Source organism: Notechis scutatus, chromosome 6, assembly GCF_049901735.1.
Source record: "Notechis scutatus isolate UNSWTSFEM ecotype Mainland chromosome 6, rNotScu1.2, whole genome shotgun sequence".
NCBI classification, from domain to species: domain Eukaryota; kingdom Metazoa; phylum Chordata; class Lepidosauria; order Squamata; family Elapidae; genus Notechis; species Notechis scutatus.
In genome coordinates this window covers 48,554,543-48,569,136 of record NC_142014.1, presented here as the reverse complement: position 1 = coordinate 48,569,136, position 14,594 = coordinate 48,554,543, and the positions used below count along the sequence as shown (strand labels likewise).

The following is a 14,594-nucleotide window of genomic DNA, read 5'->3' as shown; positions in this document are numbered from 1 at the left end:
ATGAGATTCAGCGTTTATAACTTCTGTTTTGTCTTCTTCCTTATTTCAGAATTAACTACTGAACTATTGATAACATTTCCACACGGGCATATGATACCAAATAACGAACCAGTCTCAGGGAGTACAATAATTTTATTTATCTCTGGGGCTCTTCCACATGACCCCAAAGTTGAACTATAAAGATTTCAACTCATACAGAAGCTGTAATATGTGCCACTCAAAAAGGTTAATGACAATATACTTATGGAGCCTGGTTCATCACTGGTGTCATCAAAGCAACATTATAGATGGGATGGATTCTGCCCTGCTACTCACACCGCAATGCTTTATAACACCTAAATGAGGCTGATGTGAAAGCAATCTTGGACAAAATATTATTTTCACACAACTTTTGGATGAGTCTGTAAACAGTATATATCGACATGGTTGTTTGTGACTACAGGTAGTCCTTAATTTACGACCACAAATAGCCCAAAATTTATGTTGCTAAGTGAAACACTTGTTAAGTGAGTTTTGTTCCATTTTACGACCTTTCTTGCCACCATTGTTAAATGAATCACTGCAGTTGTCAAGTTAGTTGTCAAGTTAGCAACATGGTTGAATCTGGCTTTCCCACTTTGTCATAAGGTCTCAAAAGATTATCATATGACCTGGGACACTGCAGCCTTCATAAATATGAACCAGTTACCAAGCATCCATATTTGGATCACATGACCATGGGGATGCTGCAATGGTCTTGTGTGAAAAATTGTCTTTTCACTTTTTTCAGGGCCGCTGTAACTTTGAACGGTCGCTAAATGAACTGTTTTAAGTCTGCTGTATTTTTTCATCAGTTAAGCTTTCAAAACAGTTTTCCCCAAGCATAAGTCTACAGCAATTGGAACAACTACTCTCATATGCCACAGGCAGCACAACCATTTTGGGATGGCTTATATAGAGTACTCCAGTTTGCTGGAATACAAAATAATACTAGATCCTTGCTAGTTCAACATAAAATACTTTTCCTGATTTTTTCATTATGTAACCTTATCGCTAATATTAGGCGGAGAGTTGGGACTTCTCTTTGTATTTCAATCATCTTCAACGTACCTGCAAACATTTGAAAAATATATCAAAATGTTCCCTATAGATGAATCTAGCAGCTGATTGTGCCATATGTTTGCAAACTTCTCCAATGGAAACCCAGGGGAGTATAACCTCTGTTTCTGTAACTGGTCCCATCTTCTTCAAAATTAATGGTATAGCCTGCAATAAAAAAAGTCAGATATATGAGGGCTATTTTCTAAATAAAAATTTTAAAGTTATTGTCAATAACCTTTACAATAATTTGTTATTCTATGTGAATTGATCATTACAGAATTCAGCAATCAGAAATAAAAAAGTTAGAGAGATAATTCTTCCTTCCACAGCCATGATTTTTAATTGTGTCCAATTCAGTACTTCAACTAATCAAAAGATAATAGTTAAACATTGGATCAAATGTCTAAAAAGTTTCCTTTTAGTCTAGGAGAGAAACAAGCAATCTACTATACTCAATAATATTGCTGGAAAATGTTATCATATGACCAGATTATGATAATGTGCTACCAATATAAGAGAATATTTATAGCTCAGAGTTGAAATAAGGGATCCTTGGTGCCCTCTGAGCTTAGTTGTATTCTTGCAGATGTTTCATTACTCAAACTTGGTAACATCATTAGTGCACTAATACAGGTAGTCCTTGACTTACAACAGTTCATTTAGTGACCATTCAATGTTACAACGGCACTGAAAAATGTGACTTATGACCGTTTTTCATATTTACAACCTTAGCAACATCCCCATGATTATGTGACTGAAATTCAGGTGCTTGACAACTGGTTCATATATAGGGTTGCAGTGTTCCAAGGTCATGTGATCACTTTTTGAGACTTTCTGAGAAGCAAAGTCAACGGGGGTGCCAGATTCACTTAACCAGATTACTAACTTATCAACTACTGCATTCACTTAACAACCGTGACAACAAAACTCATAAAATAGGGCACACCTCACTTAACAAATGTCTCACTTAATAACAGAAATGTTTGGCTCCATTGTGGTCATAAGTCAAGGTTTACCTGTAATTAAGCTCAGAGAGCATCAAGGACCCCTTATGGTAATATGGTTTTGTCCTTTTAAAAATAATAAAAGATATGTTAACTTCTGATGGATACATGTTTTACTAAAATATATATTTTTTAAGCCCTTTCAAAATTGAATTCCGCCATTGGCACTTACTTTCAGTCTACCCATTGACCAAGTAGTAAGCAAAACATTCTTCAATAGTGGTTAATAGTGGTTATAAAATAAAGGATCCAAATCTAAGCTAACTTAAATATAGCAAATCAGAATCTCTATTTATTATTTAGTGTATGGTATATCATACATGGAGTAGCATTATATATTAACATTTCACCTCGATTAGTGCAACACAATAAAATATAAATGTTAAAATGATCTATGTTCAAATACCAATGTCTAGGCCATCTAACCATTGAAGCACAGCATTATTTATATTTTAAAAAATCAGGTACTGGACCAGTATATGCTCTCAGTTTACAGCCACATGATGTAATCATGATTATAGATCGTCTATAAACTAGGTTATATTTGTTTCATGCACCAATAATTGTTTACCTTTTCTGCACAGGAGTGGAACATGTTTCTAACCCCTTTGCACATCTCAAAAATTAATTGTCCCACACCTTCCACTTTCTCTGGATGCTCTCCCAGATCAAGGAACATAAGGTTTAAAAGGGCATTTTTGTCAGAAACCTGTGAGACAAAATTGAAGAATGAAAATGTAGTGTTCCACTTTACACTCAAATTCAGTTAATTCCCAGTGATACTCTGACTTCTCCGCCTGAAACTCTCCATACTGTAGTACTGTTCCATTTTACTTAAACATAATTGGAAAAAGTAGATGGGCGAAAAGCATAGCCCAGGGGTGTCAAACTCGCGACAACACGTTTGTTAATTCATAAAATATTTCTCTGGTCTTTTAGAGTTGCTAACAGAGTTGCTACCGGAGCCCTGACAATGTTGTCATTACATGACATATCACAACTTTTTCTCCTTCGCTAAACTGGGAGTGGGCATGGCCAACGCGTGATGTATCTGTCCCATGAGCCGCAAGTTTGACATGCCTGACATGGCCTATTAGTATTATTATTATGGAAAGACCTCAAATTATAACTGTCTGCCTTACAATATGTTTATTATTACAAACATTTTACTGTCCTATTAATATTACTGCTTGCTATTTTATTGATTTTATATTTTAATTGAATTTTATTGTTATTTGGTTTTATTTATACTTTAAACTACCATGAGTTGGTTTATGTCATCAACATATTAATATAAATATTTTATTGTCAATAAAATTCTTTCATCTCATAATGAAAAATATTTCATTAGTTGTTTTATTAGGTATCTCATTCTTTTTCTCAGTAATTCAGATCAATTTGGGATTTCAACAGCCTATCAAGTAGATCAAACAGAGCAACTATTCACATGTTTTCCTTGCAAAGTAATCCCTAATGGGAAGAGGAAAAAAGGTAAGTGGCCACCTGTTCAACAAGATTTTAAATAAAGCTACCCTTGTTCTAAGCACTCTTGATAATCATGCTGCAGAAATGTGCAAGTGGAAAAGTTTGTTCATCTGGTGTGTCAACTCAAATCACATTAGCAGCACTTTACCAAATAATGTTTAATTACTTGGTAGAAAAGTAGAAAAAGAATTCACAATCGCTTACAGGAACAAAATATGAACAGTTCTAGTATAGGCCGTTACTAGAACAAGAACAAATAAAACTTATATCCTACACACTAAATAATTACTTCTGGCTCTTTACATATTGTGGTCAGAAAAAAAGGAGGCATAGAAATTTGAACGCTAGCATAAGCTATATGCTACTTAAGCTTCCTAAGCTTTACAGCCATAAAAACATATCACAAGTTTCTGGACTCTTGATCACCTACTTAATCGTGACAATCCTGTCATGACAAACGTGACCTTTTTTATTATACTATGTATATGTTGTTGTTGTTGTTGTTGCATGATTGCCCAGTAAAAGTTACAGCCTTCTGTTATATTTCTTTATTTTTAGTGAGTTGGTTTATTCAGTAATAATGTAGAAAATGAGAAGGTCCTTATGAATGTCACCAGCTGAAAATATTCTTAGGCTTAATAGTATCCTGGCAAGAATTACGTGTGCTATTTATATTATAGATAAGAAAAGAAAAATCATAGAAAAACTTGCATGGTGATTATATGATCATGAGATTTTCCAAATTTCCACCGTGTGTTCTTCAGGAAAAACATTCAACACTATCAAAAATGTTGTTTTCCTTCCTGTCCTCTTCCCCACCCATTTCTGTTGATGTATATTACAGTCGTTCAGTGCCTTAAGATCACAATATTTGCAATCATTATAATAATAACAATCATACCTACTGATTCTTGCTATCAAGGTCAGATGTAAACATGAATCCACACTGAAACATGTTACCATGACTAAGCTGAGACAAGGATCTCGAATTAACACACAGCAATGCCCATAATTCAGCATATTTCCCATTAAATAGTTCATAGTAGAAAATTGAAAAATTTTGAGCTCATGCAGTAGTTTAATTCAAGAGTTAAAAATCCTTGGTTCAAATCAAACTTCAGGCATGAACATAACTGGCTCAGATATAGATCTCCTGTATAATCCAGGGTTAATTAGTTAACTATGCAGTAATATCAGTTCTCAAGGTAACATGGAAGTCACAGTATTAAGAGTAGCTCTTCTCTCCTAATATACATATATGTCAGTGCCAAAGAAATCCCTGGCAACTGTTTCCATTGATTTAAATACCATGGCCAACCTTTCCCATTCATTCTTCCCAGTACTGCTCCTCCTGTCCATCACACCTACCTTCCTCATCAGGAAGGTGAAGCTTTCTGCTGCAAAGTTTCTGATGTGTTGTTTGCGATGAGCCAGAAGGGTACTGTACAATCTGTAAATACAATGTTTTCATGTATCAAAAAGAAAGAAAGGAAGAAAGCTAGCCAGGTCAACTGATTCTTCCAACAACATTTTGCAGACTCACCCATCTAACTTAGGACAGAACATATTTTGTTCTATGTATAAATAGAATACATACACCAAAGTAAGATAGCTTGTAAGAATGGGGAAAAATGGCCAAATTTCACTTGGGTAGGGAAGAAACTGGTGACACAAACAGCAAGTATTGTTTCTAAGTAGTTTCATGAAAGCACAGGGATGTGGTGGTCAGAAGATTAAAGAAAAATACATTCTTGTTAATATATTCCCATCAATTCCTTCTCCCCACACCCTCTCTCTCTCTCACACACACATACACACACCAGAATGTAACAGGAATTAGTTATTTATTCATTATACTGGACATTTTTATAGCCTATTATCATACACACACAAGGTATTAAACTAATGCAGATATGAAAGGCAAATGGAGTAACTGATCACTATATAAATGTCTAAAGGCTCTGTAGGTCTAAAATGGTTGAAATACCCACACCAAAGTATAGTTAAATTTTGCTATCAGCACATAATTGTATCAAGACTGCAGACATATTTCCATTACCTTTGATGGACACCAAATTCCTTACCAGAACCACATTCTGTGCTTGTCTGAAATCATAATTCTGAACATGTGAATATTTCTAAATTAGATATTAAAGTTTTTCATTCAGAACAGTTTCCCAAGTAGCTTACATGATATTTATATGATTTATGTGACAAAATTTTCCTCATGGGATAGGGTTCTGGTCCATTGTGGATTCTGTTTAAAATTAATAAGTATTAGGAGCATTTTTATGGCTTGCACCAATCACTGATTTATGTTAATTTAGATTTATGGAAAGGTAGTTTGATATAGCAGTTAGGAGACTGGACTGGAAAACAGAGACTATGTATTCTAATTCTCCCTTAGGCAGAAGAGCTGGCTGGATGTCTTTGGGCCAGACGCTCTCTCAACACAATGCATCTCCCAGGATTGTTGTTATGGGGAAAATAGGAGGTTCAAGCATTAGTGCATCTTGAGTTCAACAAAATGAAGGAAATATGTGTGATTAATCAATATTATTCCATAGATTTTTACAGAGTTATTTTTTGAGATAGGTATTTGCTTTTAGATATGGTGAAAGCTACTAGTACACTAAGGACTTTGGTTAAAATTAATGTCATAAGAATTAGGATATATGTTTAAGATTAGTGATAGGCCCTGATATACATTATGGTTGAGATTTTCTTCTAGAACTAGATTCACATTGAGTTAGGATTCTAGTTCATTAAGGACTTTGGATAAAATTAATGTTACAATAATTATTAGGGTGCATCTTAAGCTTAGGGTAAACTACCATATATATTACTATTAGGAATTCTAGGGTTTGGTGTAGAGAATATATTTTGCATGGTCAGCAAAATGAATTAAGGATTAGCACACAAATGATGGGAGTTAATAAAACTTGTATACTAAAATCCTCTATAGTATTTTTGATCAAAATGCTTACCCATAAATGTTGTTCATGTCCTTCACCATCAGCCTCCATAAATATTTGTAAAGATAGGAAAGTGATGAAAAGGCCCATTCTAGCAACTCTGTGTCCTGAGTTTCTAACAGACTTGTAATGCAGAGAAAAAAATCTTGAAAATGTGGATAAAAATCTGTCTGAAGATCACGGGCCAGCTGTACCACCAAACTAGATTGAAAAACACAAAGCAGAATTACGACTTGATTTGCACATTGTATTAAGCTATAGTTTGTTTAACTGAGTACCTCTTAATTGAATAGGCTGACACAATATGATCAACTAAAAACTATGGTTTTCAATTATAGTAAGTTGCATGAGGCACTGAATCAGAATGAAACAAATAACTTTCTGGCATACCTCAATGTGTGAACACAACCTGTAACAAACATACGCATTCAATAGTAATTATAAATAGCTCTGAAAAATGTTGATGCCCTATAATGCAATGTATTTCTGAGATGTATTCTTATAGCTGAAACATTCCTCAGCTACAGGTAATATCAACTACAAGTTTCGAGAAGCAGATATAATTTGTATTATTGCTCCACTATTAAACAGTCAGTTTATTATATTATCCATATGTATGAAGTATTTAATCTGCAGTATAGTACTTTTTCGAATCTGTTGCCCTCTTGATCCATTGGACCAATTTCTATCATCATTTGATCATAAACATCTATAGAGAATATATTTGTTGATGTCCAATACAGCTGGAAAAGATCAAACTGGAGAGGACTATTCTACATTAAAATGTAATGTAGTGCCTGGTTTCACACATTGCACTGTAATTGATTTTACCACATACTCTAAACCAAAAAGTAAAGATGTCACATTATAGGTTAATGCATTGTGTGAACCTAATCAAAGTGTTGTAAATAAAGCAACAGAAACAATCATTAGGATTTTAAAAAAATAAAGGCACTTAGTACCACAGAATCATCCTGTCTTTTTATTTACAGATTAAAAATATCTGCATTCTTGTCTTGGGTCTGCGAAGAAAACGTATGTCCAATGACTACATATACTTACTCCAAAAGGGGTTGAAATGCAAGACTGTTTTTCACTTGCAGGTGGTTTTTCAAGCTTTTTACAATGGTATTCTGATAGTATACTATTTGATTGAAAGACTGGCATTTGTTGACAACCTGTCTGTAGAATGTCACTATGTAAAAAAAAAGTTAGAGAAAAAAACTGAGAAAATAAAAGTAATTAGTAACAGTTATAAATAATTCAAAGGATGGTACTTTTTTGTCAGGGCTAGGGGACTAAGCGCTAAAGCTCTCTAATTAGATACACTCAAATGGATGAGTCAAGAAGAATTAACAAGGGTAACATCTTCATTCTTCCTATTCTTATATTCCTATTCTGATATATTCATATCAGAAATCTTACCATTTTAAAAATAAGTAATTATAACTCTCTCTCTCTCTTAACAATTGTAGCAAGAAAGATCATAAAATGGAATAAAACTCATTTAACAAATGTTTCACTTAGCAACAGAAATTTTGGACTCAATTGTGGTTGTTAGTTGAGCACTAGCTGTACTACTATACTAGTACCAGATGATGATCCTGCATAAATGCAATATTTATTATATTCCTAAAATGCCTGTTAATAAATGTTATCAGCAAAATTATTTAGACTGTAATAATCCTATATGGTTTACACTTGCCTTATGTGTCACTAACAAGCAACGTTTCAGTTATTTACATATTTATTAATTTACAGACAGAGAAACACATTGTTTTGGCAGGCTACTTCTACACAATATCTATTTAATCTAATGTTAAAACTGTGCAAAATCTGCTTGGTGTTCAATGTATGTATGTATGTATGTATGTATGTATGTATGTATGTATGTATGTATGTATGTATATCTTTATCTTTTGATCTTTTACACATACAGGAAAATATGGTGTATTTGATACAACAAGCTGATGAAATGAATCCCATGACCAAAATGCAAGAGTTGAATGCAATTCCAACAAGAAAAAAAAAGTAGTAGAAAGGGAGAAGTTGCATTGTATTTTAAAAATATCCACTCTTGCTCAAAAATCTAAATGAATGAATTAAGCAACGTTGTAGCAAGTTCTAGGGATAAATTAAGTAAAGGAACCAACAAAGTAATAGTGCTTTTGGTATATTACTGTTCATCCAATCTAAGGGGAGATGTGGATAATGACTTGCAAAATTAAACTGCAGGTATTCTGCAGTTAAACTTAACTTCTGCAGCAAAATTAAACTGCAGGTATAAAAGACATGAAGTAGAAGATGACATCTGATGTCAAGAAATTACTTGATAATTGTTATGTAGCCAAACATACCGTATTTGCCGGCGTATAAGGCGACTGGGCGTATAAGACGACCCCCAACATTTCCACTCAAAATATAGAGTTTGTTATATACTCGCCGTATAAGACTACCCCTCTTCCACACACCTTCCACTTTTGCACTTTTTTTTTTTTTTTTTTGACGCACTTTTCTGCTTTGGACAATTTTGAAATGAGCTAATCCAATTTTGAACCAAGAATATGCAAATAGCTATGGAGTTTAGAAATGAGTTTTAAAAATATTTTCATTGCTTACCATTAAGCGTAAAATATGTTGTAAATAAAATGAGAACACAGGAAACATTCTCTTCTCAATACAGCTGATCTCTCTCTCTCTCTCTCTCTCTCTCTCACACACACACACACACAAAAACCGGACACTGAAAAGGCTGCCAAGGAACAGTATATTCAATGCCTTCTCTTTAATCAAGAAACAAGGAATTCCTTAGAATCTTTTTTTTTTCCCCAAGTGGCCCTCTTTAAAAAAATATGGAGGTAACACTTTCATTCAAAAGTCTTCCAGTATCTGGAGTCGCTCAGACATATTGAAGTGAGGCAGGAGAGTAAGTGAAATTTGAAATGATCCAGCTACCGTTTTCTTCCCCTCCGCCCGAAGGCCATTATCTCCACGTCAAAACGAACGAGGGAGGCAAAGAAGCCAAACACGCTAAAAGGATCTCTTTATTTTCCTACACAAGGTCACACCTACTTTTCCGCATTCAAAGGACAACCTCTCCTCACCACCACCACACACACACACACACCCAATACCCGCAAACAATGTTCTGGGCATTAATCACCATTGCTACATTAACCTGGTAAATTTATACCCTGCCTCCCCCAGTGTTGCTTTGACGGGAGGATTTCACACAGCGGGCGCTCGCTCGCTCTCTTCTCCGCTCTCCACCGTTCGCACATGTTGGAAGCACCGTAAAACCTGATAACCCACCCACCCGGGGCTCCCCATCCTTAACCTACAGCCGCCCGCATGCAAAACCTGCGTGCAAAAAAAAAAAAAAAAAGAAAAAGAAAAGTACGCCGCACGTGAGGATCTTCGAATCCTCTCCTCCCCACACCGCTAAGGAAGGAAGGGGGAAAGGTTGCGCAGCGCGATACCCGCCACACACACACACACACACACACACACACACCGCTCCCCCAGCCTCCTCCCGGCTGCAACTCAAGCTCGAAGTGGGAGTCGGAGTCCTCCCGGCGTATAAGACGACCCCCCACTTGGAGGCATGTTTTCAGGGCAAAAAAGTCGTCTTATACGCCGCAAATACGGTAATCCTTCCAGAAAATTCCTGGCTGTTTTACAAGACAACTCTCTTTTTATAGAGGGAGGAGGAAGGCACAGAAAAACTATTTTTGACTTGATGCTAACCAAAAATTGAAGACTTAGTTTAGAAACTGAAAGTAGCAGGAACAAAGGGAGAAAGTACCATGTAATTCTGAATTTTTTATTATAAGTACTTGGATTTCTGAGTGAACTGTGATATAAAAAAAAATGGGGGGAAAAAAAAGAGTATACCAAAATGCCATGTCAGATTCAGCTCTCTCCATTTCTCAAGTCCTTCATGAAAATAGGTCTCAACCTCCTACCAAAATCAAGCATATACATTAATCAGTAGACATACATATTATTTTTCAAAGAATAAGGCATACAAACAATATTTTTTTATGATCAATATTTTGTGATATGTAACACAAAAGACCCTGAAATATTCCAGTGGTTATTCTATTGCATATATAATTTGAAATTATTTTCCAATGAATTACAAAAAGAACTGAAAATCCTAATAAATCAATGACTATAGCAATATCTTATAATCCAATAGTAATGATTTGATAGTAGGAAGCCAAGTGCCAATTTTTGTTATAGTAAGATATTAATTTCCTTCTATTGCTTGTTTTCACTGTTTTCCTACCAAGAAAGAAAGAGTGACAAGAAAAGAGAAGAGAAGGAACGTTAGGACGAGGCTTTCTACAGTTAATGTAAATTGTAAATTAGGATATGTATGTAAATTTTCTTTTTCTTTTTGAAAAATTTGTTTCTTCTTTTTAAAACTAAACAATCATATTCAGAAGCTGATTTTGACATGTTGCAGATCTGCCTAAAATAGAGTCTGCATATATAATTACTGCTGAATTGAAAACAATAGTGTTTACCATAGCATTTAGGAGTAAATAATGAAAATCCATTCAATAAATTCTCTCAGTTCAGGGTACATAATAGCCATGACAACAATTCTTCCATGATGCCATAATTTTAGCATGGAAGTTGTTGTACATGTGTCCAAGTAAAAAATAATATTTGTGGTACATTAACTTCTCTCCAGGGATATTTATTTATGCATGCGTGTGTGTGCGCACACACACACACACACTTATAATTTGAGATGTGGTACAATGAGGCCCATATGTCTTTCTGCCATAGTTCCTCTTTTGTACAGTGGAGCTATAGAATTTTTTTAATGTATACCTCAAACTTTCTATTAACAGTGGCACTCAAGGCAGCTTATTGCATCATGGGAATAATATAAGAATGTACCAAAAAGGGATAGTAATTTTGTTACCAACTTGGAGAGAGGGAGGGAGAGAGGGAGGACAATTATATCAACTGAGATGAAAGAATCCTAAAGGGCAGCTATTTCAGCAAGTAAACAAAATACTGTTCCTAATCACTAAGGAATATGATATATGGCAATATTCTCAGAAAGGCAATATGACTTTAAGACTGTTGGTCTTACCTCAGCATAGCTTCCTGTTCTATCAATGCGATGTATAATGTCAATGTTTACATTGCTTAAACGTTCTGAAAAGGTGAGGAACTACAAGAAAAACACAGAAGATACTCTGGCTGAATATCAGTAATTCATGAAATCAAATTGTAAAAAAAAAATACTTTGTCAAATCTGATGCCACTGCATCTTTAAAATATTTTTATTATATTGGCATGATACTTGAAAGCACATGGTCCCTATAATCTTCTGATACTGACACATATGTCAATGTCCTTTTTTGCAGTTAACCACATGTTCCACATTCTGGATATAATTAATAATAATAGTATGGTATAAGCCTAAGATAGTGACACAGTTGGCTGAAAAACTTACTCTAGTCCCCAAATAGGAGCCTTCCCAATCTAGTACTATAAATTGTTCTGTTTGGGCGAATTTGCTCAGTTCACCTACTTGTAGATGATTCCTCTCTTAAACTAAACATTATTATAATGTATATGGGCAACCAGAATGGGCGTTATTTTCATTCGCAAACTAACGATTTAGCTAGACTTTAGCACCACTAAAGACATCTATTAATTCCATAATTCTAATATGAAAATAGACGTCACAATTTCAGATCTAAGTTCCATTAAAATCAATACCGTATTCAGGATTCAATTAACAGCAACGCGTGTATTAATTCTCCTTTACGGTAAATCAAATATTAAACTGATCTGGCACCCGTGTCTCACCCGATGCGTGTTCTCATTCTTATGAGCTGACGATTTGGTCTTCATGTGTTCGAAAATTTAAAACAAAAAAAGCTACTTTAGGGGACGATGACGGCAAACTCTGCAAGAGATCTTGCAAAAAATGTTTTATTCAGTCGGACACCCGTACAAACATGTGGCTCTTTGACTCCAGGAGGCTACCATCTTGATTGAGGGATTCTGGGATACGGCTACCATGTGACACGTAAGCCGGAACAAAAAAGTGGAGAGAAAATTCGGCGAGTGGGTGTCATTTTACAAATCTTTCTGCGTCTCTGTAACAGTTAACCCCCCCCCCCCCAGGAGTTTGTGCCTTTTGATAACTTTTGTCAGTTGAAAAAAGGTTTACTAGACTCCTAATTTGTTGTCGCTATAACTTAACGTGGCTCTTCTTCTGTAGAGGCTGTGTCCGTGTGCATTGCTCGGCTGCGAGAGAATGCGCTGGGGAAATAAAAAGGAAAAGGCTGAATCGAATCCATTAATCTAAAACCAAGTGACTTGTGGGTGGATTCTGAAATAGATCCATAGACTCCTTGGGAGTCCAGCCTAATACAAATAAATAGTTGGACAAACGATCAAAAACTATAACGGGAATCTTGTAGTATTGGTAATCTGATTACCGTCAGTGATGAGTTTGGGGCTGGAGTTGCTGTGGTTTTTGCAAGTACCTTTCTAAGATAATACTGAAAAATCGACAGTTTAATAGATTTACAGTAATTAAAGCTATCATTAGTCTTGACCTTGGGGACAAAGGCAGGTTGACTCCTGCTCTGAAAATAAAGTTGTAGGTTGGTAAGGAAGTATTTAGATCAAGATTATGTGTGTGCATATTTGCATACTTTATTATATCCCACCTCTATTCACCTTTCTTTTGTACAACTCAAGGAAGTAGATACAATGTTCTCTTTCTCCTTCCTTACAAAAACTGGGTTGGGCTGAGAGAGTTGACTGAGGTACAGTCTCACAGTCTCTGTTTTTAGTCTAGGATTTTTTAACTAATGTTATCATATTTTTACATTACAATGTATTAGACTTTCTCACAATGATGTATTTGGCATCTGGATACCTGACAACATAATGATTTCAATGAGTTTAAACTGCAGATATATTAACAAAAGTTTTAAATACAAGTAAAAGTAAAGCATGGAATGTTGGTGTAGGAGGAGAAGAAAAACAGTGCACAGTTTGTCAAACTAAACCTGCATTTTTGTGACAAGACGGCAGAGGCATGCCTTATAAGCAGAGGCATTAACCATTAGCATGCTTTTCTGTAACTACTATATATGGTACTGTGGAAAGGGAACTTCACGAAGACAGTAGTGTCACAAAAACAGGAAAAGCCCAAGGGGAACATCAGGTCAGCCATAAAACAAACTTACATAGGAAAAGGAATCAAATAAAAAAAGTATTAAAGAATCCCTATAGACAAAAGCCTAAGTCGACAGTTTGGATTGTCAGTGGTTTCATGGCATTAGTTTGTAGTGCTTGTTCTTGAGCAGTGAGTATTAAACTTTCTGTTTCTTGATGGTTCCTCTTTTAAGCCATGCCCATGTAAAGTTTTTATCACATTTTCCTTCAATGTTTTTCAAATGCTGTCCGTGCAAAGCTTTGGTTTTCTATCTATTTAATCTGTCATCTAGCTGTTTTTCCTTATATTCTGCCTTCGTTTCTGTTGTTTTAATAATGTTCTCCATTTTCACAGCCTGCAGCTGTATTCTTCTGTACTTTGGTTCACATAGTCATTCAAACTTTGCTTTTCTTCTACAGTTTGATGGACTTGCAATAGCCCTCTGCCACCTATTCTTCTTGGCAGGTATAGCCTGTCAATGTCACTTTGTGGATGTAAAGTGTGGTACATATTCAAAAGTTTACATGTTTGTCGGTCCAAATTTTCCAATTTAACCAAAGTCCAGTTGATGATTTCAGTTGAGTAGCATATCACTGGAACTGCCCATGTATTAATGGCTTTAATTATGTTTCCACCGTTCAGTTTTGATTTTAGTATTTTGCAGATTCTCCTTTTGTGTTGACTCTGACTTTTCCATTCAATATGTTTTCTGCTTCCAATATGCCTAGGTATATCATCATCCTAGGTGATGTAACCATCATCCTTTGTTAATGCTTTCACCATGCTTCCATTTCCCAGTTCTATTCCTTCTATTTTTTCCATTTTTCCACGCTGCATGGATAATAT

At 35.2% G+C, this 14,594-nt stretch overlaps 1 protein-coding gene across 1 annotated transcript in view; it reads right to left on the bottom strand.

Annotated features, from left to right (window-relative positions):
- UTP20 (UTP20 small subunit processome component) overlaps positions 1-12,589 on the bottom strand; it is a 75,284-nt gene extending 62,695 nt beyond the window's left edge. Inside the window, exons 1-8 of the mRNA XM_087968186.1 lie at positions 12,383-12,589; positions 11,658-11,738; positions 10,439-10,505; positions 7,607-7,739; positions 6,557-6,745; positions 4,938-5,019; positions 2,656-2,793; positions 1,090-1,245 (exon numbers count right to left, since the gene is read on the bottom strand). Coding sequence (XP_087824312.1) covers positions 1,090-1,245; positions 2,656-2,793; positions 4,938-5,019; positions 6,557-6,745; positions 7,607-7,739; positions 10,439-10,505; positions 11,658-11,738; positions 12,383-12,427 — 891 coding nt within the window. The 5' untranslated portion in view covers positions 12,428-12,589. The remainder of the gene's footprint in view (positions 1-1,089; positions 1,246-2,655; positions 2,794-4,937; positions 5,020-6,556; positions 6,746-7,606; positions 7,740-10,438; positions 10,506-11,657; positions 11,739-12,382) is intronic.
- Between the last annotated feature and the right edge of the window lie 2,005 nt (positions 12,590-14,594).